Source organism: Exophiala oligosperma (assembly GCF_000835515.1).
Source record: "Exophiala oligosperma strain CBS 72588 unplaced genomic scaffold supercont1.5, whole genome shotgun sequence".
NCBI lineage: Eukaryota > Fungi > Ascomycota > Eurotiomycetes > Chaetothyriales > Herpotrichiellaceae > Exophiala > Exophiala oligosperma.
In genome coordinates this window covers 246,931-269,296 of record NW_015622822.1, presented here as the reverse complement: position 1 = coordinate 269,296, position 22,366 = coordinate 246,931, and the positions used below count along the sequence as shown (strand labels likewise).

General features: G+C 51.4%; 8 protein-coding genes across 9 annotated transcripts; 3 read left to right on the top strand and 5 right to left on the bottom strand.

Annotated features, from left to right (window-relative positions):
- Positions 1-265: 265 nt before the first annotated feature.
- PV06_05486 (uncharacterized protein) lies at positions 266-2,047 on the bottom strand. The gene is made up of 4 exons (XM_016406498.1): positions 1,541-2,047; positions 1,071-1,371; positions 871-960; positions 266-797 (listed from the first exon to the last, which is right to left on the bottom strand). Exons 1-4 carry the CDS (start codon positions 1,898-1,900, stop codon positions 634-636), a joined length of 915 nt encoding a protein of 304 aa, XP_016262102.1. The 5' UTR covers positions 1,901-2,047; the 3' UTR covers positions 266-633.
- A 996-nt stretch (positions 2,048-3,043) lies between these two features.
- Positions 3,044-7,897, bottom strand: PV06_05485. Of its 2 annotated transcripts, XM_016406497.1 has the most exons (2): positions 5,349-7,897; positions 3,044-5,093 (listed from the first exon to the last, which is right to left on the bottom strand). In XM_016406497.1, the coding sequence occupies exons 1-2, from the start codon at positions 7,165-7,167 to the stop codon at positions 3,691-3,693; spliced, it is 3,222 nt and encodes a 1,073-aa protein (XP_016262101.1). In that variant the 5' UTR covers positions 7,168-7,897; the 3' UTR covers positions 3,044-3,690. The 2 variants fall into 2 exon arrangements, with proteins under 2 accessions (XP_016262101.1, XP_016262100.1); XM_016406496.1 differs by having other exon boundaries at positions 3,044-7,897.
- Positions 7,898-8,630: 733 nt separating this feature from the next.
- Positions 8,631-10,196, bottom strand: PV06_05484 (orotidine 5'-phosphate decarboxylase). The gene is made up of 2 exons (XM_016406495.1): positions 9,799-10,196; positions 8,631-9,667 (listed from the first exon to the last, which is right to left on the bottom strand). Exons 1-2 carry the CDS (start codon positions 9,953-9,955, stop codon positions 9,003-9,005), a joined length of 822 nt encoding a protein of 273 aa, XP_016262099.1. The 5' UTR covers positions 9,956-10,196; the 3' UTR covers positions 8,631-9,002.
- Positions 10,197-10,388: 192 nt separating this feature from the next.
- On the top strand, positions 10,389-13,613 carry PV06_05483 (uncharacterized protein). The gene has a single exon (XM_016406494.1). The coding sequence runs from the start codon at positions 10,874-10,876 to the stop codon at positions 13,295-13,297; it is 2,424 nt and encodes an 807-aa protein (XP_016262098.1). The 5' UTR covers positions 10,389-10,873; the 3' UTR covers positions 13,298-13,613.
- A 512-nt stretch (positions 13,614-14,125) lies between these two features.
- Positions 14,126-18,178, top strand: PV06_05482 (uncharacterized protein). Its single transcript, XM_016406493.1, has 3 exons — positions 14,126-16,625; positions 16,674-17,002; positions 17,153-18,178. The coding sequence occupies exons 1-3, from the start codon at positions 14,549-14,551 to the stop codon at positions 17,156-17,158; spliced, it is 2,412 nt and encodes an 803-aa protein (XP_016262097.1). The 5' UTR covers positions 14,126-14,548; the 3' UTR covers positions 17,159-18,178.
- PV06_05481 (uncharacterized protein) lies at positions 17,962-18,925 on the bottom strand (the record flags this gene model as incomplete). Its single annotated transcript, XM_016406492.1, has 1 exon — positions 17,962-18,925. The coding sequence occupies one exon, from the start codon at positions 18,923-18,925 to the stop codon at positions 18,242-18,244; it is 684 nt and encodes a 227-aa protein (XP_016262096.1). The 3' UTR covers positions 17,962-18,241.
- A 620-nt stretch (positions 18,926-19,545) lies between these two features.
- On the bottom strand, positions 19,546-20,860 carry PV06_05480 (60S ribosomal protein L44). Its single transcript, XM_016406491.1, has 4 exons — positions 20,790-20,860; positions 20,410-20,502; positions 20,159-20,343; positions 19,546-20,094 (listed from the first exon to the last, which is right to left on the bottom strand). The coding sequence occupies exons 1-4, from the start codon at positions 20,790-20,792 to the stop codon at positions 20,055-20,057; spliced, it is 321 nt and encodes a 106-aa protein (XP_016262095.1). The 5' UTR covers positions 20,793-20,860; the 3' UTR covers positions 19,546-20,054.
- A 324-nt stretch (positions 20,861-21,184) lies between these two features.
- On the top strand, positions 21,185-22,260 carry PV06_05479 (uncharacterized protein; the record flags this gene model as incomplete). Its single annotated transcript, XM_016406490.1, has 3 exons — positions 21,185-21,280; positions 21,336-21,579; positions 21,623-22,260. 3 exons carry the CDS (start codon positions 21,185-21,187, stop codon positions 22,258-22,260), a joined length of 978 nt encoding a protein of 325 aa, XP_016262094.1.
- Positions 22,261-22,366: the final 106 nt, after the last annotated feature.

The window sequence follows — 22,366 nt, the reverse complement described above, 5'->3', positions numbered from 1 at the left end:
TCCTGTCAGTGATGTCTGGAAAAGGGGACACTAGTGTACTCCGTAATACACACGTATGCATGCTTTGTGGTGGTTGATTACTGGTGATGTAGAGTGCATCAAAGTAGTACAGGTTGTTTTGTTTCCATGTCCACGTTCGTATTCGTCGTTTTTTAACTTCCATTCCTCCCCTTTGTAGCTGTCTCCAAACAGAGCGCGAGAGATCGGAGCTTTTGGTCCACCTTTGCATAACCCCCCCCCCCCCCCCCCCCGACGTTTTTGTGTACTCGTGTATGTTGTATACGCCCATCGTGTGACCAATTTTGTTGCGTCTGCTTCGGTCTCGATGAGTACCTCCCTTGTGTCAGATGTCGTTCCTCATTGTTGCTTCTGCCTGGCGGAGTGGAACTACCATGCGTATCTGTTACAACTGGGGTGAGGTGAGCCTTGATTACATTTCCCCTGTGACCCCGCCGGCCGAACAAAAGGGTGATGGGACATGAGGCATGCTCCCAGTAGCCCACCGAACAAGATCCAGCGCCACCCCACACAAATGCTTTTGGCATTGGCAATTCATTTTATTGGTTTTTGGTTGACTAGAGTTGTTGTTTTCCTTTTCTTCTTCTTCTTTTGTTTCCCAAACATCCGTCAATCTCAAACCCCGGCAGAAGAATGTGATTCGACTCTCTCCCCCTCTCTTTGCTTCTCCCTTTCGTCGAGGGCGTCCTGCCCGGGGTTCGACTCTTCGTAGTTGAAGTACTTGACGAACTTGTAATACCCGCCCGCCAGCAACGCGCCCATGATGGGACCGAACCAGTCTGGACGTGATCCATGTCAGTTTCCTCGGATGTTTCGTTCGCGAATTGAGCCAAGGTATTATCGACCACTTACAGATATAATGGTATCCGGGGAAATACGGCGTCGCAACGGCCGGACCGAAACTTCTTGCCGGGTTGAGTGACGCACCGGTCCAATGGACGCCTTTTTAACAAGTCGAGAGAACATTAGTATACTCACAATTCGAAGGATGGGGAAAAGCAGCGACCGAGAAATGCATTTTGGTGACTATTAAAAAAAAGTACAATACTTACCAGCCATCATCGCAACGAACAGTGCAAGACCGATCCCCACGGGAGCCATAAAGGTGGCATAATGTTTCTCGGCGGCCAACATTAGAATGGTAAAGACCAAGAGGGAAGTCAAGAACATTTCGATAAAGACCCCCTGAGCCCGAGAAGTGCCGTTGGACAAGGTGGTGTTGACGGCGAGTTCACCTGGGAACATGCACCGGACGAGAGCGGCGGCGACTATGCCACCGAGTAGTTGCGCCGGAAGTAGCAAGAGACCACGGAACCAAGGTAGGTTTCCCGTCATGACCATGGCGAGAGTGACCTGGAGGAGGGAAGGGGGAGAGCATGATTAGATTTGTTTTTGTGAATGGTTTTTTTTGGATTTTGGTGAAAACCGAGAGATGGAGAGAAAAAACCAAAACTCACGAAGACGTTTTTTTTCGTCAAGGGTAGGAGGAGGAGGGGGTTGTGTACGAAAAAAAGACACATACAGCAGGATTGAACAATCCACCTGATATTCTGTAAAAGGCCCAGACTGTCACCAACAATGAGAAACCAAAACCCAGGCTCGTGAGGACGAATTCGGAAGATGTCCCTGCGACACCACCCGTCGAGGCGGCGGTTTGTGCAATCGCAAAAGAGAACCAAAGGAACAGCAAAGTTCCGACGAATTCACCGCACATGGCTATCATGTGGTGTCTTGTCCGTTGCCATTTCGAGTTCTCGTTTAGGGGTTGCTCATCACCGGCGAAAGGGTGGTGGTGGCGGACGTGACGGTCTCGAGCCGTCGGCTCGCTGGGACGGCGCACGCCGTGTCTCTGGAGGGACGTAGGAGGGAAGTTTCGTGGCATTTTTTGGGTGTTACTGTGTTGGAATAAGTCGGCCTCATTCAAGACTGTAACGAGAATGGTGAGTAGAAACGGAAACAGAAACAGAAACAGGAGTAGAGGAGAGAGAGAGAGAGAGACAGCAAAACAATATACAACGAATCGTCAACGACACGGGGAATTGACGTGACAGCCTCTAGTGCGTGACATCAGAGAATTTCAAGTTGTGTGATGTGAGACAAGACGAGCCAAGGGTGAACGTGGGTGACATGTTCAGACCGTGTGTCGAGTAAGTACCAGGGGGTCCAGGAACAATAGGCCAACGAGAAGAGGATGACCAAAGAGAAGGCTGCAGATGGTCTTCCGTACTCATACTGTACTCTCACCTGTTCGGAAAACACAGTCTCGTGTGTTATGATTCCATCGTTTTGGGGAACATGGAGGTTCCTACCGAACCTACGTCGGGGGGAAAAAGGGAGTCGATGATGTTACTTTCGTAGGGTTCAGGGTAGAATGGGCCGAGCAAAATGAGCATTGACCAGTACGAAGGAGGTTGGAAAAAAAGGTCGATTGGCAATGTCGGGAATATCTACATTCGGACGGGAGGTGAGTGATGTCAGTTTTTGATTGTTTGTTGATTTGCCCGTTGAGTTGAACTGGATTTTGTGTCCGGCCAAACAGAATGAAATTGTATGACCTCATTTGGGTCACCGCCAGGTCGAACGACTTTATACAATATTTACTCCCGTAGCACGAAGGCACGATTTGGTCCGACAACTAACCATCAGCCATGGCCGCCTGGTCTAAAGTTCGAGGTTCATGATTCAAGACGCCAACAACGACTCGTAAAACGACGGATACTTCACGATGTGTTGGTATCTCGCCTCGCCGATAAAGAATCTCATGAGATAGGTCTTCCTGACAATTAAGAATATGAACCATGCCATCGTCGAACTCTCTTAGCAACGAGGTCCGTAAACTCTCGACTCATAGACGCTCAAACGAATTCTCAAAACATTGAATCTCAATGTCACCTACACAGCTTCATGGACCCAAATACATGATACAACATCCAGGGCTCCAACATTCTCAAGGCATGCCTTGCAACAACAGCCAGGGCAACAACTCACAAATCACTCGCGAATCAATGTCCAACATGCCAACTATCTTTGAAGTTCATATCATCATTCAAGCTACTCGCATCTAATGTCGGTAGCTGTACGAGAATATCGAGTACGAGTACACCCACTATCAAGATAAACCTGCATATGCCGTCCTCGTCTTGCTCTATCCTCTTGCTTCTTATTCTCAGCCCTCGTGCATGAGTATTACTCCCTGTTCCTTCCGAAAGCCCTCAATGTGCCTATCGATCCCGAGCAATCCCTCACCACAAATGGCTGAACAAACCCCCTACTAACATGCCTTGTGAATCAATAAATCTCTGTTCTTAATCAACTCCACGCTTCTTTGTTTCTGTTGCACCTTGTTGTAATAACAAAACCATTGTCGTGGCATCGTGATCAAACATGACTCTGGGATTGTATGCCGAGTCCAGCCAACTGCATGCCATATGGTGAAGAAAATTATACCATGGCCGCACAGGGGCTGCGAAACTCAAACCAAATCTCGCTCAACTGCTCAACAAGTCAATTCGCCTCAAAGTTTCCTGATCAATTCCCGAGTGCCGTTTCGCTCGTGAATCCTGAAAAGCTCTCTTCTGCTTAGAAGACTATTACATCTGTGCTGTGAATCCGTACTGATATCCAAAAACTCGCCACATCGATCCAAGCGTAAGGATGGCTCGCTTAGATGATTTAAACATCGATCATTTCTGCGTCTTCCGCCAGAATTTCGTCTGCTGGGCCCCAGTTGCCTTCGAAGATGGTCGCTCCTGCACGTCGTCGCGCCTCCACAAATCGAACCCCTTCGGTGTTGAGTACGTCGGCCGCGAGTGGACGGTCATTCGGATCAGGAGAAATCATCCATCGGACGATGCGTTCCAGAGCTTGTTCGTGTGAAGGATCGACCATGAACTGAGGCGGCTCGACAAGCTCGCCACTGCGTGGATGATGGAACGCCTTTCCAGAATACTGCCCTTCCATGCCGCTTTGTCCATCGGCATCAACGACGTCGACATCGTAGTCATTGCTTTGCTGAACATCGTCTAGGGAGTCGTCTTCAATGATCGGGTTGCCTGATGCGTCGCGCAAGATCCCACTGGTTCCCGAGCTCCATGTCAAACTGGGCACGTCACTCATGTCACCATTCCGGAGCTTCTGCCACGACACACCGTTATCAGGAAGCTCGACGTTACCGGCGATTTCGAGCATAATCAGGCCCAGCGCAAAGATGTCGGCGGGTTTGTCATACCGACCCATCAGAACTTCGGGTCCGATGTACTCACGATCCCCTTCGCCTTCAATGCCTGCTTTGGCCGGCCATTTGGACGCCATGCCGAAATCTCCAAGTTTGAGGACGCCTTCGAAAGTGATGAGAATGTTTGCAGGCTTGACGTCGAGGTGAATGAATCCGCTGTCGTGGACATGTTTCAATCCAAGAGCCAACTCCAGGACAATTTTCCAGATGCGAAAGTCATCAAGTCGAGCCTTGAGACCAACTTGTGCAAGAAACACATCGAGCGTTCCCTCTTCACAGAATTCGGTCTGGATGTACAGATGACCTTGTTGTTCCCAACTATCGACAAAAGTAACAACGTGATCCGAATGGCCCAGGGCTTTGAGCACGTCCACCTCCTGAATCTTTCGCTGACGATCCTTCGCACCCGAGTACGGATGCCGAGACTTCTTGACGGCCCATACTCTTTCTGGCAAAGAACTTCTCGATGATGGTCGCGCGGCCGAGACGGAATATATCTTGTGGTATTGCGATGATTCTGGAGGCTGGGACACTCGGTACACTTGAGAAAATTCTCCAGATCCAATCAGGTCAACCTTCTCAAACCTCGACGTTAGACTGCTGTCAATGTTCGACGTGTCTGGAGCTGTTAGATTAAGGCTCGGTCGGTTGGAAAAATTGGGAAAATGCTCGCGCGGTCCGGTAGGCGTTGCAGGAATGAATGCACTATTGTTAGTATCTCGCTGACCCAAGCCACGTTCGGCACGGCCAGAGATGGTGAGACGGCTCGGGTCCGGGGGAAAGAAACCATCGAGTGGAGTATGAGGTGACAGTCTATCGGTCTTATCGATCCCTGGACTAACTGGAGAGACGGATGTCATTTTAGTACGTTCCAATGCAGGTGAATAAAAAGATTGAATAGAAAGAGGCTTTCTTGAGAGCGGCCTGGGAAATCCGAGATTTCTCGACAGACGGCCTGCAGTAAAGGACGGGATTGGTACCGAAGTGGTTTTCGACGTCGACTTTGGTCTCAGGCTGGCGGAAGGAGAGTCTTCCATCACGCTGTCACTGTCCCCGTCGACGTGTTGAGGTGATGCCGAAATAGGAGATAACTTACTGCTTGAGACGCGAGATGTCACAGCTGATTTGGGTAGAGCCAGATGGATGGGATGGCGGGGTGACGGCGACACTGACTCACGGCCTTCGGTTTCCATGAAGTGCTTGGTAGGTGTAGGAGGATAATCTGATTCGGTTGACTGACTGGTGGCCCGAGTAAAAGGAGAATGAGTACTGGTTTTCTCCTCAGCGTCAATAGATGCAAAGCTTCCTTCTCTGATCAAGGCTGGTTTGTTGGGCCGAGGGCCAAAGATACCCGTGCTTTTGGAAAAAGGAAAACTCGAGACCTTCGAGGTTCCATGCATTTCAAGAGGCGTAGTAGGTGCGCCAAATGAGTGTCGAGATGCTCTGGCACCGATAGGGTCCGGAGCAACAAACTTATCGTCAGATGGAAAAATGACGGATTGTTTTTTGCATGGAGTATCTGGCATGTGTGCTTTCGGCAAGCCGGCATCAGGATCGTCCACATTGCGGTTCTTCTTCGAGATGAGGCCCGTAGACATGAAAGCCGCAGGGAGAGGTTTTGCAGCTTTGTAATTACCAGGCGTGGCGAATGATCCTTGCGAGGAGAGATCGTTGCCTTCCGGGGAAGGTCTCAATGCGCCAACGGGCAAAGATCGAGAAAAGTCATGGGATCGAGGTCTTGTCGATCTATGGATTGGTTCGTGGGTGGGTGAGTCGTCTTGGTCGTCAGTCTGTGAAGAGGATTGGGTCATTGTCCGTGACAGCGGGTGCCGTGGTTGCGTTGGGAAGTTGCTCTGAGAAGCAGGCACAGGATGAATTGATGCACTCAAGAGGCTTCCTTGACTCGAGAAAGGACTCTCTCGTGGCAACGGTTGATTGTCCAGAGAGACACGCAGGCCCTTTCTCACGTGTGAAGCAGGCGTGCTTTCGAAGAAAGATCTGTCTACCTCCATGATATTGTTGTACCGGAGATTGCTCGATCGATCAGTTTGGCGTTGTTGAAGAGTTGATTTCCGAAGGGACGAAGATCGTTTTGGTATGGTAGAGAAGCGTGAAGCCGAGAGAGGAGTACTGGCAGCAAACCAGTCATTATCATCTTGTGCACGCTTATCATTGAACATGCTACCGTCCAGGCTATCCGATTCGAAGATGCTGAAATCCAACCCTGGGCCGTGCAGGCTTCGTCTCTTCGCTGATGGACTTTCAAAATCGTTGGCATCGTCGGCCTTTGGGCCATCCGCACGTTTCATGGGACTCAAAGGAGCAACAGTCGAGATCAAAGCACCACCGCTGCGTCTCTTTTCTTGGCGAGTCATGGGAGCTTTCCATTGAGGTGGCTCTTCATGGGAATGCTCATTCTCCTTGCCTTCTTCTGCCGTCAGCGCTTTCAGAGCTAGATCGCGGTCTGTTTCTGCAGAGCTGCGTTTCCGGAGTGGCGCAGATGCTGAGTTTCCGCAATCACTAGAATCATTTAGAGCACGCTTGGTAGGGCTCTTTGGAGATGTCCGAACACGGTTAACGCCATGGCTTTGTGTAGTTCGTCGCAGAAGGGGCCGCTGAAGCCGCGAACCTTGTGTGGTCCGAGTATATGGAGTCGAAGTAAATGAGGATATTAGGTTGTTTTCGGACGTGGTTTTCCGTGACGGAGATAGTGGCGATGATGAGAATGGGATATTGCCATGGCCTGGTGATCGGAACGGAAACTGACGAAGATCGGAGCTCTTCGAAGGCGAGCGAGAGAGCGACCGGCGTATCTCTCGGATCGCGGAATGAGGGTCGAAGTGGGTGAGTGTTTTTGGTGAATGCGGATGAGTTGCTTCTCGCTCCTCACGATGAGGAGAATATGTTGCCATCATGACGGGAGTCGTGACCACCCTGATTTTGACCTACACCGAGCTTCATATATTCAATCCCAGCTTTTGGCCATGAATGGGAACCCCGAACGAAACAGGATGTCTCCCTGAGACGTTTTTGACCGTGGCGGAGTGGCGTAAGCAGCCTGAGTGTTGTCAAATGGTCTTGATCAAGCTTGTGTCATAGTCGGCGTAGGAAACACCAGGCAAGTGCGAGGTATCGGGAAGGTGATTCAGGAAGGCGCGGTCCTCGGTGTTATGAGGGTAGTAGAAAGGCAATAGTCTCACAGACACGACTCGGTCGTGGCGGGAGTGTTCGGATGGTGATATTTCGAGGTTGTGTCAGTGTTGTGAGACAGGCCGGCGATATTGAGAAATGATCCAACAGTTGTCGTCAAGGTGATGTTGAAGAAGGGAGAAGGGCGCCTAGCGCGGATGGATTGGTCGTAGGAGAAATGTGTGTTGACGCTGCTCCTCCGATCGGCAGGTTGGGCAGCAGGTCGAGTTGTTTGTGTGCGTCTATCGCGTCTGCAGGGCGGTGTAGGGGGCGGGGATGACCTGAGTTTGGTAGTGCTGTCTCTTCAGTAGATGGCGATTCGGAGGTGTTGGGGGGTGGTTGCGAAGGGTTTCGATGGAGGGATGCGGGAGGAAGAAGGGTTCAGGATGGCGTGAGTGGTTGAGAGAGAAGATCAATTCGCCCAGGATCCCTGTTTCGTGCCTTTGACAACTCGAGAAATCCAGAGGCCACGACACGTTCGCATGGTTGTTGGCAAAAACCGAACGCGTCCCAGGTGAACGCCAAGACCCGCATGTAAACAAGAGGGATTTAGTGATGACCCTAGGCCATGTTAGGCTAGTAGTTGTCTTTCGATCTCGCTACCCACGAGACAATGATGCGCTAACAGGGCGCTAACGGGCTGCTAACAGGCAACTGTATTGTAGAATGGGTGCCACCCGCGATTATGCGGGAAGTGCCTGGAGGTGGCCACCTGCTGATCACAAACATCACCGGCAGCCACCCCGGAGATCCCCTGTCCTGGGATCAAGCCACGTACCCAAATTCGGGCCTGGGTACTCCGTTCTAGCAGATCCAAGCGATTTCCGAGCGGCCGCGCTGGTATCCTATATTTGTTCATTTCTTATGCGAGATTGTACTGGCTATGGAAAGGTAGCAGCGCAATTTCTTGGTTGTGTGACCTCATTTCATTAGCGGCTCTCCAGGGGCTTCGTCATAAGGCCGGATCAATTTCGATATGTCCTGATACGCATTGACCTTCTGTTCATGCTGGCGCACTTCTTTCGAACCGTCTAAGGAGATAGAGTCGCGGTCTAGTATGATGTGGCCATAGCTGGTCTGGGGTCGACAGCGTCAAGGTCAACTAGGGCCTCGATACAGTATGCAAGGTGCAAGATCTAAAGGTTGATGGGTAACGGAAATGCGTGGAAGGATCACCAAAGCCCATATGCGAATTTGATCCATTGATCATCTCAATTTAGAGTGAACGTATCAATATGGAAATTTGCTGACTACCAGTGCCACGAATCTTCACCGTTCATAACAGGCCTCTGAATGGAACGTACTCAAAGTGACATTCATCTATGCGACTGGGCACTGCGAAGGGAGAATTGCGTAGTGTTCTTATCTCGGTGTCACAAAGTTGAGCCAACACTGGCTGATCTTTGCCGCCAGGTGGGCTTAGGTCTTTCCTCAAGATAATAATATCATGAAAAGACTTGGACCCTATATTGGTGGTGACTCCAGTTGCGGTGGCCGAGGACGCCTCTCTGGCTGTAGGTGATATTGGATCGATCAAGCGGGTGACTTCGGAGTCGACCTATCATCCACTGGTTCTGGCGATGCGGCGCTCATATGCCTCCCAGCCCGCTTTCTGATACTGCCTCACTGCCGTCACCGGGTCTTCGGCCGCGTAAATTCCTCTGCCTGCAATGAGAAAGTCGGACCCTCCTTCCATCGCGGTGGTTGGAGTTTGATATTGCTGCCCGAGGGCGTCGCCTTTACTGGAGATGTTCACACCGGTCGTGAACACCACAAAATCCTCTTCGGGCGCCGAATTAGGCGAGTGGCTTGACAGTTCCTTGGTTGACACGAAGCCCATGACGCTTTTGGGATATTTTCTTGCGATCTCGACCGATGCTCGAGTGTACTCTCCGACTGCCAAAGATCCCTTAGAAGTCATCTCGGCCAAGATCAATATGCCTCGTTCCGCATCTCCGCTATCATTTACCACCTGATCCAGAGCCTGAATGATGCCTTCCCCTGCAAGGATGCTGGCATTGACAATATCCGCCCACTCGTAAATACGTAGTGCGCCTCCCTTGTACTGCTTTTGTACGGTGTTACCAATATCCACAAACTTACGATCTTCAAACAGAAGAAAATTGTGGCGCTTGGCTACATCAAGAAGCCCTTGAATAGTTTGCTCACTGAAGTCTGATAGAATGTCGATATGTGTTTTTAGAACAGCAATGTACGGGCCCAGACCTACGGATCTTCATTAGATACCGTCCGTTGTCATGATATAAGGTGCTTGGTAAGCTTTTAGATTTGTTCGAGGCTCTGCAGACATATGTGTGGTCTGACCTCTCACATCAAAACACAAAGCCTTGACTTACTGTCAGCAATCGCCAGCAACTCCTTGGTGGTGGTCAAGTCTGCCGACAACACCACGTTTGTTTTTTTCTCTTCGGCAATTGCGAAGAGTTTTCTGACGAGCAGATTCGCGTGGCCCTTTGCTCGCTGGCTGTAGGATAATGTGCTTTTGGACGCCATGGCACACAGTGAAATATGCTCTGTGTACACCGTTAAAAGCGGTGACAAATTTGGGAATTCTACGGTGGTAGAATTCGATCACGCGGATGTTCGCAACCTTGCAGTAGCTAGTGAAATTTCGCACCAGACAATTGGAAGGTCAGGGACAGGCACCGGCAGCTGCTTCCGGCTGGCTAGAAGCGGACGCCAACTGAATAGAGGCAGATGTGGTTGGTGGAGGAAGAAAGGAATATGCCCCGAGAATGGATCGTGTGGGTGGAAGGCAGCGTTGTTGGAGTGTCGGGGCAAAACAGGGCCTCCAAGATGCCACGTTGACGGCGTTCAAGCACTGCGCCAATAGCGCTCACTAGCCCCAAAGCAAGCCACAGTACAAGATGAGGCATGACGGTGTTTGCCATCTGGAAGCGGTTTCCTCCTCCCTGCCTTACAATTCCGCTTTTCCTCTCAACGGGCAGACGACGACCAATTCCATCCGTCCTCCATGCAACCGTCATCCCCGTCCACGTTCCCACCGAACCATCATCTACCTCCGCTCGTTCTTTGTTTGTCATTTTCAGGGATGATGCAGCAGCTGGGGATCTGACTGTTGAGACCTCATGCGTTCGTTGATTTACTACCCTGTTGACTCCGACTCCACTACGAACCGATCGCCGCAACCTCCATGCCTCAACCATTAAAGCGGAACATTCTCCTGGAGTTCTGCCTTTGTTGATTCTGGTCGTCGAAACCACGACCTTCACTTCCAACGTCTCTCGATATTCCTCCATCTACCTACGCTCTCGCTCTCCCCTTGCCAGCAAATGTAGCCGCAATGCTCCTGCAACGTTCGCTGGTCGACTAACGACGTTCGAAAGAAGAAAAGCTGGGGAGGTATCAGAAGTCAATACCCTTAGGAGGAGACTCCTGTAGCTACAAACCATGTCGGACCACGCTACAGAGAACGCACCGTCCTTAGGAAATGGAATTACAGAATCAATCAAGACCTCCCGTGAAGGGTCACCTGTTCGCCCTTCGCGCAGTATGTCAGCCATCCCTCAACTGTCTCCGTCCCGAAAGAGCAGTCAGGAATTCAGTCCCACTCGAAGTGCTGCCACGAGTACAGTTCCCTCCGCCGCCGCCGTCCAACGCGCACTCTCGGCTCAAAGACCAATTCAACTACCTGCTGGCAGAGATGGAATGGCTGAAGGTGGTCGCTTGTCGGAAAGATCACAGAAACCAAACACTCCGGCATGGCCAACGTCGCCGCGACTAAAATCCCCTCCTCCCAATTCGAACAAGTCTACAACGAGAGTGAGCACAAAAAGAAGCGAGTCAGAACCAACGCCATCAAACACTTCTTTGAAGCGCCTCGCCACCGTTGCTCATCCTGATCAGGGCGCAGCCATGCAAGTCCCTGAAAATAATGAAATATCGTTTCAGCCCTCCGCGCCCCTTCGTGCTCCTGGTCGAGGTCCTAGTGCTGGAGGAAGCGCCTTGGAGACGGTAGCTGAAAGCAGTGTCCCGTCCACTCCGTCCATTGGTCCAGTCCAGGACGTGGTCGATCACAAAATCGATGTCCCGACCCTTGACAAGCAAGTCGAGCCGCACACAGAAAGTTTGGCCATTAAAGATGGCGAGGGAAGTGGTGGCGATGCGTCCTCCAAAGTTGGTGCGACCAAAGTCGACAACGGACGCCGATCTCGCGCACCCAGTAACTCTCGGCCTGCGTCTGATCTCGCAAAACGCTCATTCACTAGTCTCGCAGGTGCTAAAGCCAAAACCGCAACAGAGCCTCCTCGAACAATGACGGTGGAGACTGAGACGGTGACTTCCATGCCTCAATTGCTAGGTCCGGACCGAGGCGTCTCTGGTCGAGATGGCAATGGCAGTGTCCGGACCAAACCTAGCACTGAGACCATTCGTCCAAAGAAGGAGAAGAAAAAGAGCTCTCGCAAACCAGCGTCCCTCCATGCTGGCACAGTCACTTCCAAAGCTGATCTCTTCGAGGCCAGGGTTGCCAGTGCTGTCGACGAAGCCGACACCTCCGACTCAGACGAGACTTTTGTATACGAATCGAATCCGCCTGACAATCGACCTTCTCGACACCACTCCCGGACCCCTAGTGCCACCTCTCTAGCTAGCCAAGAACAGTATGGAGGTCGCAGTAAACACGGGGTACGGAACGGAAGCCATGCGATTGCAGGAAAAAAGAGCATGAAGTTTTCAAACAGCACATATAACAATCACCTCGATGGCGAGGCTGGTCTGGAAGGTAGGGGAAGCCAGCGAAATACTAGCACCACCCCCCGACACCATCACATAAGCCGACATGGTCGACCACACCATACTTCTATCCTCGATACAGATTCTCCCTTTACCCAAGCCAACAAGCCTAACTCTCCCCGTGCATCCGCTAGCAACCTTGCTCGAAATTCCCGTCCAAATAGCCCTCGGCTTGCCAATGGACGACTCAGTGGCCCTCCTCGCAAAGGCGACCCATATGACATATCCGACGATGCTGCAGATGACGAGAGAGCTCCTTTAATTGGTTCGGTCCGTATCAACCGCACCAGATATAGTCGCCGACCCCACAGTGCGTCGTTTCGACATTTGGACTACAATGATACCTATGACCGAGGCTATTGTAGCCGACATGGTGGTTGCATATTCCTAGCTTTTGTCGTCGCTTTGATATGCATCGGTATCACCACTTTTGTGATGGCTCTCAACCGGCCTTTATCGGATGTTTCGATTAAGCATATTCAGAATGTGCTTGCGTCCGAACAGGAGCTTATGCTGGATCTTCATGTGGAAGCTACAAACCCCAATCTGTTTGCTATAACAGTGAGCGACCTGGACATCAATCTATTCGCCGAGAGCGCCTATGTCAGCTCAGGTGCTGAATGGAGAAAGGAACAAGGTCATCTCAGATGGATAACTCGCCGATCTCCATCGACCTGGGAATTGATGTGGCCACCGTGGCATACAGACGACGGTATTGATGAGGGCACTGATCCAATAGACGATCCCGAACCGGGAACGCAAAAGATGCTCCTTGGGAGAATTTTGGAATTCGACTCACCCCTCGTTTTTGAGTCTTCACCAATCCGGCATAGCCATACATCGTCTGTTGGCGAGATTCGATTGGCAAAGCCAGGCAACAAAACCGAAGAAGGAGGGTCCGCGCGATGGGAAAGAGTGTTGCAGCACCAGTTCGACTTGATTGTGCGAGGTGTTGTCAAATATCAACTTCCCCTCAGCTCGAAGACCAGGTCGGCGAAGGTTGGCAGCCGAATCAAAGTCTTGCCCAACGATGATAGCGGCGATCAGCCTGATGATAGTCCTACGCCTACCCAAGCATAGGGCAGGTTGGCATTTGTCCGGCCTACCATTTGGTTATGACTTGATACGAATTTCGTTTGTGATATCATTGATGCCTCCCGGCCAATGGAGGTTTCTAACGACCCCAGATACCCAAGGAATACAAAAAAGCAGCTGGGGCGCACTTATACTTGACTATAACATACATGAGGAGCGAAGATTGGGAAAGGGAAAATGTAAAGCAGGTATGAACCAGCTGCTAGGCTTGGTCTTCGTAGTTGTCTTATATAGTGGCTACCTTGCCATTAACTTAAACAGTGGAATAAACCCGTGCAGGAAGTGATTTTTCCAGTCCAGATCTGGGTCGTGTGATGCCTTCACCGGTTAGTCATTATGGCTACTGATACATGTGATATACCTCCCTGGCAGGGAAAATGAATGATCGTACGCAGGCGACGAGTGTAAGGTTGGATACGGATGGCAATGTGCATTGATCCGCAAGTCCATCGTGTCACCCTCACTAGCAATGTGGCAGGGAGAATGGTGGATTGGAACAGATACGTCAGTCGATGTGCTGGATTTGCAACTGGCCTCGCAATCAGGTTCATTGCAACGGCCACTAGGCAGAGTCCAGAGTAGCCCCCAAAGTACTGTGTTCTCTTTCGCTCGTTCAGATGCTCATTTCTCATTTTCGCTCAGCTGCTTCTCACACTTTCCCACTAAATGAGTTCCCGGCTTCACAGCCCCTCCACCCCCCGCCACTACGATTTACTCTGTTGATTACGTCTTTGCCATTCGCTACCCAACAGCCAGCCTGTTCCCAACTGAGTTTTTTGAAGCCCAAAGTTCTGTCAGTCTTGTCCGATTGCAGCCGTTGGTCTCAAGGACAGTGTGCCCAGTACTCTCAATTCTCTAACTGAGGCAGTCATCTGGGCTAAGGCAGTCAAGGACAGACATTGGGCACGCGCCGACGCCATAGGTACGACTCGCCCCGATCCAGTTCCCTGCAGCATCTGATCCTCCTGCCCACCAAGTCAGGCTGGATTATCCTACATACTTCATCTGCCAGCTGGACAGACCTTCTCTCACTTCATCATCCCTCGCTTCTCACAGTCATCCGCATCATATCATTCACCTTACTTTTCTATCAACCTTCAACCTCGCCGCATCGCGCTTTTCTTCGTCAATCTGCCTGCAACACTTCGTGTTGATCACTTCCACACCCTCTGCCTCGAGGCAATCCTCTCTCAATCGCTCCTTCAGCCTGACCTCTGATCTATTCTTGCGGTCAGCATGGGGTCGGTCTATCGTGACCGCTACGACGATTCGCGAACATCAGTCTCATCCGCTCGCCGAGATGGTGGATATACAACAGTCAAGCGGTACGTCGTAAAAGAAGACGACAGCCGTTCTTCCATCGGTCGGGATCGTCGGTCATTTGTTCCTGATCGTGGGGGAGAGCGAATAGAAGAGACACGCATTGTTCGTCGTGAACGTGAGGTCGACGAGCCCGTGCGCGATGTGCATCGGGACGATGCGCGGCTGTCCGAGCGTGAGCTAGTCATCCGCCGGGAGCGTGACGATGAACCAAGAAGAGATCGGGACTACTACGATAGGGACTACTACAATGTCCGACGTGAAGAGCCAGCAGAACGAGAACTCGTCATCCGACGGACCACTGAGCGAGAAGACCCTCGTCGAGACGATTTGTCAGTGGCAAGATTTGATGATCGAACCCGGGACGTCCGGGTCTCCGAGACTACTCGTTATCGAGACGATTTCGAGGTGCTTCCAACCCGTGGTGGCTTTGACGATAGAGATCTTCAGAAATACACCCGCACTGCAGAATACTTTAGCCCACCGCCTGCACCACCCCAGACGATTATCATCCGCCAGGAACCCATCATCATTCGTGAACACGTCCGAGATGACGACTATCAGATTGTCCGCAAATCTGATGTGGAGGAGGAGCGCAGTGTTGTGCGTCGAGAACCACCTCGTGGCGAAGAAGATTTCTTCTACGAGAAAAAGGTACGAGAGCGTATCGATGAGCCGGATGATTACTATGAGCGTCGCACACGCCGAGGTCGTTCGGTGAGTCCGCATGACTCCGTGTCTCAACGCGGTCGCGACTATAGTAGTGACGACAGTATGGTATATGTGCGCAAGGAGACTCGTGAGGATAGCGCTAGCCCTCACCGTCGCAGAAACCTCGCTGCTGGCGTCGTTGCTGGCATTGGTGCTGCCGAAATTCTTCGACACCACAAGAAAAAGGAAGGACAGGATACTTCGCACGGCATTGGTCGCGTAGGACGTGACGTTGGTGCAGGTGCTTTGGGTGCTTTGGCGGCAGAAGGCATCGAGCGCTACAGAAGTAAGAGTCGCCGTCGCTCACGAAGCCGTTCCTCTAGCCGCCATCGCTCGCGCTCTCGCCGTCGACGAAGTCGCTCTCGGTCAGAGTCGCCTTCAAAGCTGAAGACCCTTGGTGCCGTGGGTCTTGGTGCTGCGGCGTTGGCTGCTGCGGCGACTATTGCCGGAAAGCGTCTTGCAAAAGGCAAGGACGATGATGGTGGTCGGCGCAGTCGCTCAAGGAGACGATCCAGCTCCCGGCGACGATCTAGATCTCGCTCAGCCTCCATTGAATCTCTGGAAAACGATCCAGCCGCTCCAGCCACTGACGCGCGCAATCCTAGGCATCGTAATAAGCGAATCGCGGAAGCCGGTGCTGCTGGGGCTATTGTAGCAGGACTTATTGAGCGAGCGAGAAGCAAGTCGAAAGCAAGGGACGGGAGAGAACGCTCTAAGAGCCGTGTCAGACAAGCCCTTCCCGTGGTTGCTGCAGGTCTTGGTAGTGCTGCTCTTGCCGGTCTATACGAAAAGAATAAGGCCAAGAAAGAAGCAGAACAGATCGTCAAAGAGGACCGCCGCGCCCGCTCAAGATCCAGAAGCAGAGCCAGATCTGATGCCTACTATGATGGTCCCAGGGAAGGTGCCATCAGCGATCCCGGGTTGATCGAGTACGGCGCCGGTCCAATGTATGGTAATAACTACGGACCCGACTACTATGGCAGGCCACCACCGCCGGAAGGCTACTATGGGGCTTCTAATGCTGTTGTCCCCGCCGCAACAGGTGCTGCCGCTGGTGCATACGGCGCGCAAAGAGCCAGAAGCAGGTCTCGAAGCCTGAGTCGCGAACGTGGAGGACGGAGATCTTCTCGCAGCTCTAGCTCTTCGGGCGGTGGACATCACAGCCGGCGTCGATCTTCCAGAGACGCAGCTAAAATGGCTGCTGCCGCAGGAGCAGGCGCAGTCGCTGCTTCCGAGTATGACAGACGAAAGCAAGAAAAACGTGAGCGTAAAGCTCGGAGACGTAAGTGACCCCAGAGACAACGAATGGTTTGACACTGATATCATGTAGGCCGTGAAGACAGCTATGGTCATGATCCATACGAGGACAACTACAATCCAGCTCAGCAATACCCACCTACACCCCCTCCGCCTGCCAATGACCCATATGCTTCTCAACAAGGTTTCTATCCTCAGACAAGCCAGTTCCCTCCGCCGCCAGGAGCTGTTCCTCAACAGCAGTATCCTCCTCAAACCTCGACCCCAGGACCAACGGCCGGAAATCCATATGGGCAAGCCTATCCACCCCCACCTCCGGGGCCTCCCCCTAACGTCGCTGTGCCTACCTACGAGACATACGCTTCTGGTGCAAATCCATACGCACCACGTGGTCCTGAAAATGTGAGTGCTGTGCCAACCTCTACCTCTGGCGATCCTTTTGCACCTGCCACTTCCAATGACCAGAGCCATGCCAATGGTACGTCAGAGTCATGTACCTATACGCCCCATTTGTTGCATGGACAAGGTAGAAATTTGCTGACTCTTTTCAAGGTATAAATGGGACGATTCCGGCTGCACCATCACCGCCCGTGAATGTTCATCCATCTTCAAATTTCGTACCATCAAGCTATGAGCCTCCTCGTGGAAGCCTTACCCCAACCAATACATATAGCCCTCCAGCGGAACGATCACCATCTCCGCCCCGGTCTCGATCACAACCGCCTCCAGCTAGCAGAAAAAGTGTTCAATTCGCCGAAGCGCCCCAAGTAGCAACAGTTCCAAACGAGACTGTGAAAGAGTCTGAAGAAATAGTCCCGGAAAGGCGCCGACATCGCCACAAACACTCCTATTCTGGTGGGTACGAGGCTGAGGATGATACGGATTCAACGCCAGACGAACTACGCCGAGGCACTCGAGAGCACTCATCTCGGCCCCAAGACCCTGATTCCTCAGAACGTCGACATCGACGTCGCCGTTCTCATGATCCGACATCGTCTCGCAACGATTCGAGCAAAAGTTCCAAACGTCCTGAGCTCGAGAGAGTTGTCAGCCCAGCTGATTCGGATGCAACGATTGAACTACCTCCTCGATTTGACGACAAAGGTCGCAAGAAAGCAGAGTCTGGCGATGATCCTTTGGCGGACAAGCTTGACGAGATCTTGACGGGGAAAGGAGCGGCAGGAAAGGTGTTTGGAAACTTCTTGGACGGACTCTTCGGACCTGATGGTAGACGAAAGAGTGGGAGATGATGGCCATTGAATATGAGAAAAGCATCGAAACGATATATGGGCGAAATACAGCCATCATGCAACGAATCTCATTGAACTTTCTATGTGGACGTTGGTGGAGTATTGGATTGATTTTTTTATAACTCTTTACGACTTGATGAGGGTTAATGAACAACAATTGAATAATGGACAATCATGATGGACCATGAAGGGACGATATCAGATATGTGACGCATTCCGCCAGCAGGAACTTGAAATCACTTGGGATAAGGATAAGTCCCTTAAATTTTTCCATATACTCACTAGAAGAATGACAATCATGAACGCAATTTGCGCAACTTTCCAGGAGGGTTTGAGAGAGAAAGTCCCAGTAATGGAGCGAGAGATCCGTCAAGTATGAGTGTAAGAAGAGTCACCATCTTTCTTGCTTCTTAGTATACCCGCTCGCCGCGTCCGCCAGCCAACCTCCTACTTTGCCGACGACACTTTTGCGACGTTTAGGTTGGTGGTCATTGCCTTGATCGTCGTCGAAGGGGATGGTAGTGCCGGTGGTGGTCATTGTGCTTGCTTGAGCTGGAGTCTCGTCACTTGCAATATGATGATGATGGTGGTGGTGTCGTTCGTTTCTGGAAAGACGGGGTTTCTCCTCTTCGGTTGCTGATGGGAGAGTGGTGGTGTTTGAAACCTGGTTTTGCATTCTACTGCCACTGGTGTTCACGGGAGGCGTACCCTCGCCCCTCGTCGCGACGGCGTAATACGGTGGGAGCGTGTCCGAGCCTGCATCCGTTTCCGTCGGGGAATGGACATTGCGACCTGCGAGCGTGTTCGATGTGGTTGTGGTTTCACCCGTTTCCTCAGAGGCAGGACCTATACCGGTACACCTTTGGTATGTAGGTGGCCCTCTTGATGCTCGGTCCGCGTAGGATACTGCGCTCGACGGGCCCGGCGTGGGCGAGATGGGTCGTTGACCCCGACTGCGTAGCCGGGCGTCGGCGATGCGGTTTTGTCGGAGAGACGATTCTTCGTCACTTCGCTCTTTCCAGTACTGGTACAGGGGCCCACGGGAGTGGTTGTTTGAGAAGAGTGATGGGGTCATTTTTTTTTTTTTTCCTTTCCTTTTTGGTTTTTTTTTTTCAAAAGAAACCCAAAAAAGCAGGAAACGGTTGCCTGGTGGTGGTCTTGAAGGTGATGGTCGAAGCGACTACTTGGGTAGAGGGGAAAAAGGGTCGACGGGTAGTTGAACAAATTGAACGAAGGGAGACAAGAAGAGAGCGGGGGAACATCATTCATCCATGCATCTAGCTGAGCCTACATATATACCTTGGAGTTGAGAAACGGACAGGGATCTCATATGGACTGAAGGGTGGGCTTTGGAAGTAGGGTTCAGGTAAACTTCCATGTTTGGACATGGGAAAGGAGTCTAGACAAAACACGTATTCGGAATCGAGTTGAATGAGACTTGAATGGACTGGCGAATGCCTTCCACCACCCGTGGCGAGGTGACGTTGGACAATGATGAATGATCGGCAGGACATGGATAGATTCGAGGGCAAAGTGCCGTGATGGGCGCGAGTGCTATTTATAGGCTGCAAAGGGCATGAGATATAGGCTGAAAAAAAGACTCATGGATTGCTGGCGAAATGACAATGTCGTCGACGTCTATTTTCCGACAATGTTGACCAATAACCCAGAAAACAGGAGATCCGCATCCTTACCACGGTGCATCACACTTGACTCGGAACATGGGGTCAACCGAGACGACTCATTACGGGATATGTTGCTTTCGGCGGACAATGAACGACATTTTGTATTTGGCAGCCAAATATTCCTGTAAACGCAAGTGACGATCAACGGTAGTAATGATGTTGTTATCTGCTTCGTAAGAGTGCCTCATTCGTCAAAAGATCACATCGCAGCAAGCAGAAGCGCGATCAAAATCTTGCACGGACAGAATGAGAAAGTCGGCTTGGTAGACACTTTTGAAAGTCGTGTATTGACATCAATCGTTTGGTTCTGAGCAGATCAGATCGACCTGATCAAGTATGGGAAAATAAGTCGCAAGCAACAACAATGTTGTTGGATATCTGCAACAAGACTGCCGTCGTTCCTTGTGGCTGTAATCCGTAACCCTTCTCTCACGATAGCTTGTGCGATTGACCGATTCTGCTGCGTCCGAAAAGCCACCACGCCCGTCACCACACCGTAAAAGTCGCATGACCGCGCGTCTAGAACACCAAAGCAGCACCCTTTGTCTTCTTGTCACCACTGTAAGTTACATAGTCAGTACATCCGCACTTCCGAACCAAAAACGGGTCGAAGAGTTCCATACCCCAATTCGAAGTGCTTGCATCGCTTCAGCGCTAATTGTGCCTTCGTCTTGCAAACTGTGCACTCCAATCTCAACACGACCTTCTTGGTGGTCTTGGCCTTCTTGTGGAAGACAGGCTTGGTCTGACCACCGTAACCGGACTGCTTGCGGTCATATCGACGCTTTCCCTGAGCGAACAGAGAGGCCTTTTATCAAAAATGTTAGAAAAACCAACGACTCCCTTGTCTCGTTCCCTTGAGTGGAATGCTTACTTTTCCGGCCTTGTATTGTGTGACCTTGTGCTGGGTGTGCTTCTTGCAGGTCTTGCCCTTGCAGTAAGTGCGGCGAGTTTTTGGAACGTTGACCTGTGGACAAACATTGGTCAGTCAAGTCCTCGAAGCAATCATCTCATCCATGCGACGCCATCCCAAATTCCGGAACGTATCCTTGCGCGCAAACCTTCCGAAAAAGTCCATCTCTTTCAAATTGTGCGCGTGGGTAGGCCCGGCAATCTTCCTGACTCAGAGATATGCCCTTTGCACCCAGCATCCACCTCTTTCTTCCTCCTTCACCCAGGATACTTGGAATCGAGCGACGATCGTCGAGATGGAGCTTGAGCAGTACACATGGTGTGGAAACCGGGGTAACTCACCATTTTGTCTGATCTGTCTGAGAACGTTCCTTGGAGGGATAGTGGTGTCGTCGTGAAATTGTTAATGATCAAACTGCGATGTTCGAAAGCGCAGTCACGCCAAGACCACACCGCACATAAAAATTGAGGGCAGGTTGGCAGGAGGAGGTTTGCCGAGACGGCTTATCTAATCATAATCTTCACGTGACCGCAATTACTAGCTTTACTTATCCCGCGGTGGGCCGGACGAGCTTCTAATCCCAAGAGTACGTAAAAAGGGCATGCAAACATGGCCGCGCAATCTGTAACATCACAGCGTCACACGCGACGCGAGTGTGCTTCGTTCCCCTTCGACACCTTGGACGAGACCCAATGAAGTGTCTGTATCTGCCATAACCATCTTGGACGGGAAAGCAATGGCCAAAGTCGACTTTGAAGACTTGTCTGGAGCTTCTACGCCTACAACTTCGAACCCATTCGATGGTCTGATCATTGCTTGTCATAATGACCCAGTTCGCATCGCTCCTCTTGCGGATTAATGGGGACTATTTCTGACCTGTTTATCAGAAATTGATTCAAGAACGATATTCGGCGCATCGCGTGCTCAGAAATGACCAACAGCGTCAGAAAATCCTTGGGTCCGACTTCCAAGGCTGGACTCTCGATCAGTACCTTGTCAAGTTAGACGGCCCACGAAAGGACGACTCTTTCGTTGATCCTCGCCATTGCCTGGTGTTTTGGGGCAGGCCACCTCAGAAGGTGAAGAACCTCATACACATCATCCAGTCAAAACTGCAGGATGCTGCACCTGGTAGGTTCCGCATAGCCGATATTGTTCGCTGCTTACCAAGCAGATCTGTGGCTCATGCCACTCGAGAGACTACATTTGACTGTCATGGAGGTCGCGCATTCAAAAACGACAGAGGAGATCGCGGCTTTGATAGAGGCTCTGAAGGCTCACTGTAAAGACATTGCCGATCACACCGTGACTCACCGAGCCAGGCTCATCAAGCCTCTGCTAAGTTACGATTCTGCCGCACTTGCACTGAGCTTCGTCCCGGCTGCTGGAGAGTCAGTCTCTCATGGACGAACGGTAGAAGACGACAGGTACACTTACCATCACCTGCGGCGCGATGCCCATGCGGCCCTTACAGATGCCGGAGTACAAGTTGGCTCCAGATACGTGGTCCCATCAGCACACCTGACCATTGCACGTTTCAACTCACCGAACGTCTTCGGTGGAGACCCTATGGACGAAAGTGCTACCTTGGACATGAAGAAGCGCAAACATTGGATCAACGAGATTGAAATGATCAACAAATGGCTCCAAGCGGAATTTTGGCCAGAAGAGCAGGGTGGGCTGATCAAGGCTGGAGGACAATGGGTTGTAGGTGAAGAGAAGGGGCTCGACTTCCGTAGTGGGAAGTTGTGGTATGGGGAAGGTGAGACCATCTATCTGGGTGAAGGCTTCATACCTTCGGAAGAGCAGTGATTGTATATACTCGTACTGTCCGGACTCTTAGATGGTTCCTAATTTCTGATGCAGGTACAATGAGGGCGAAATCTCTAGAAGGAAACCAATGCCCTGTAGATCTAAG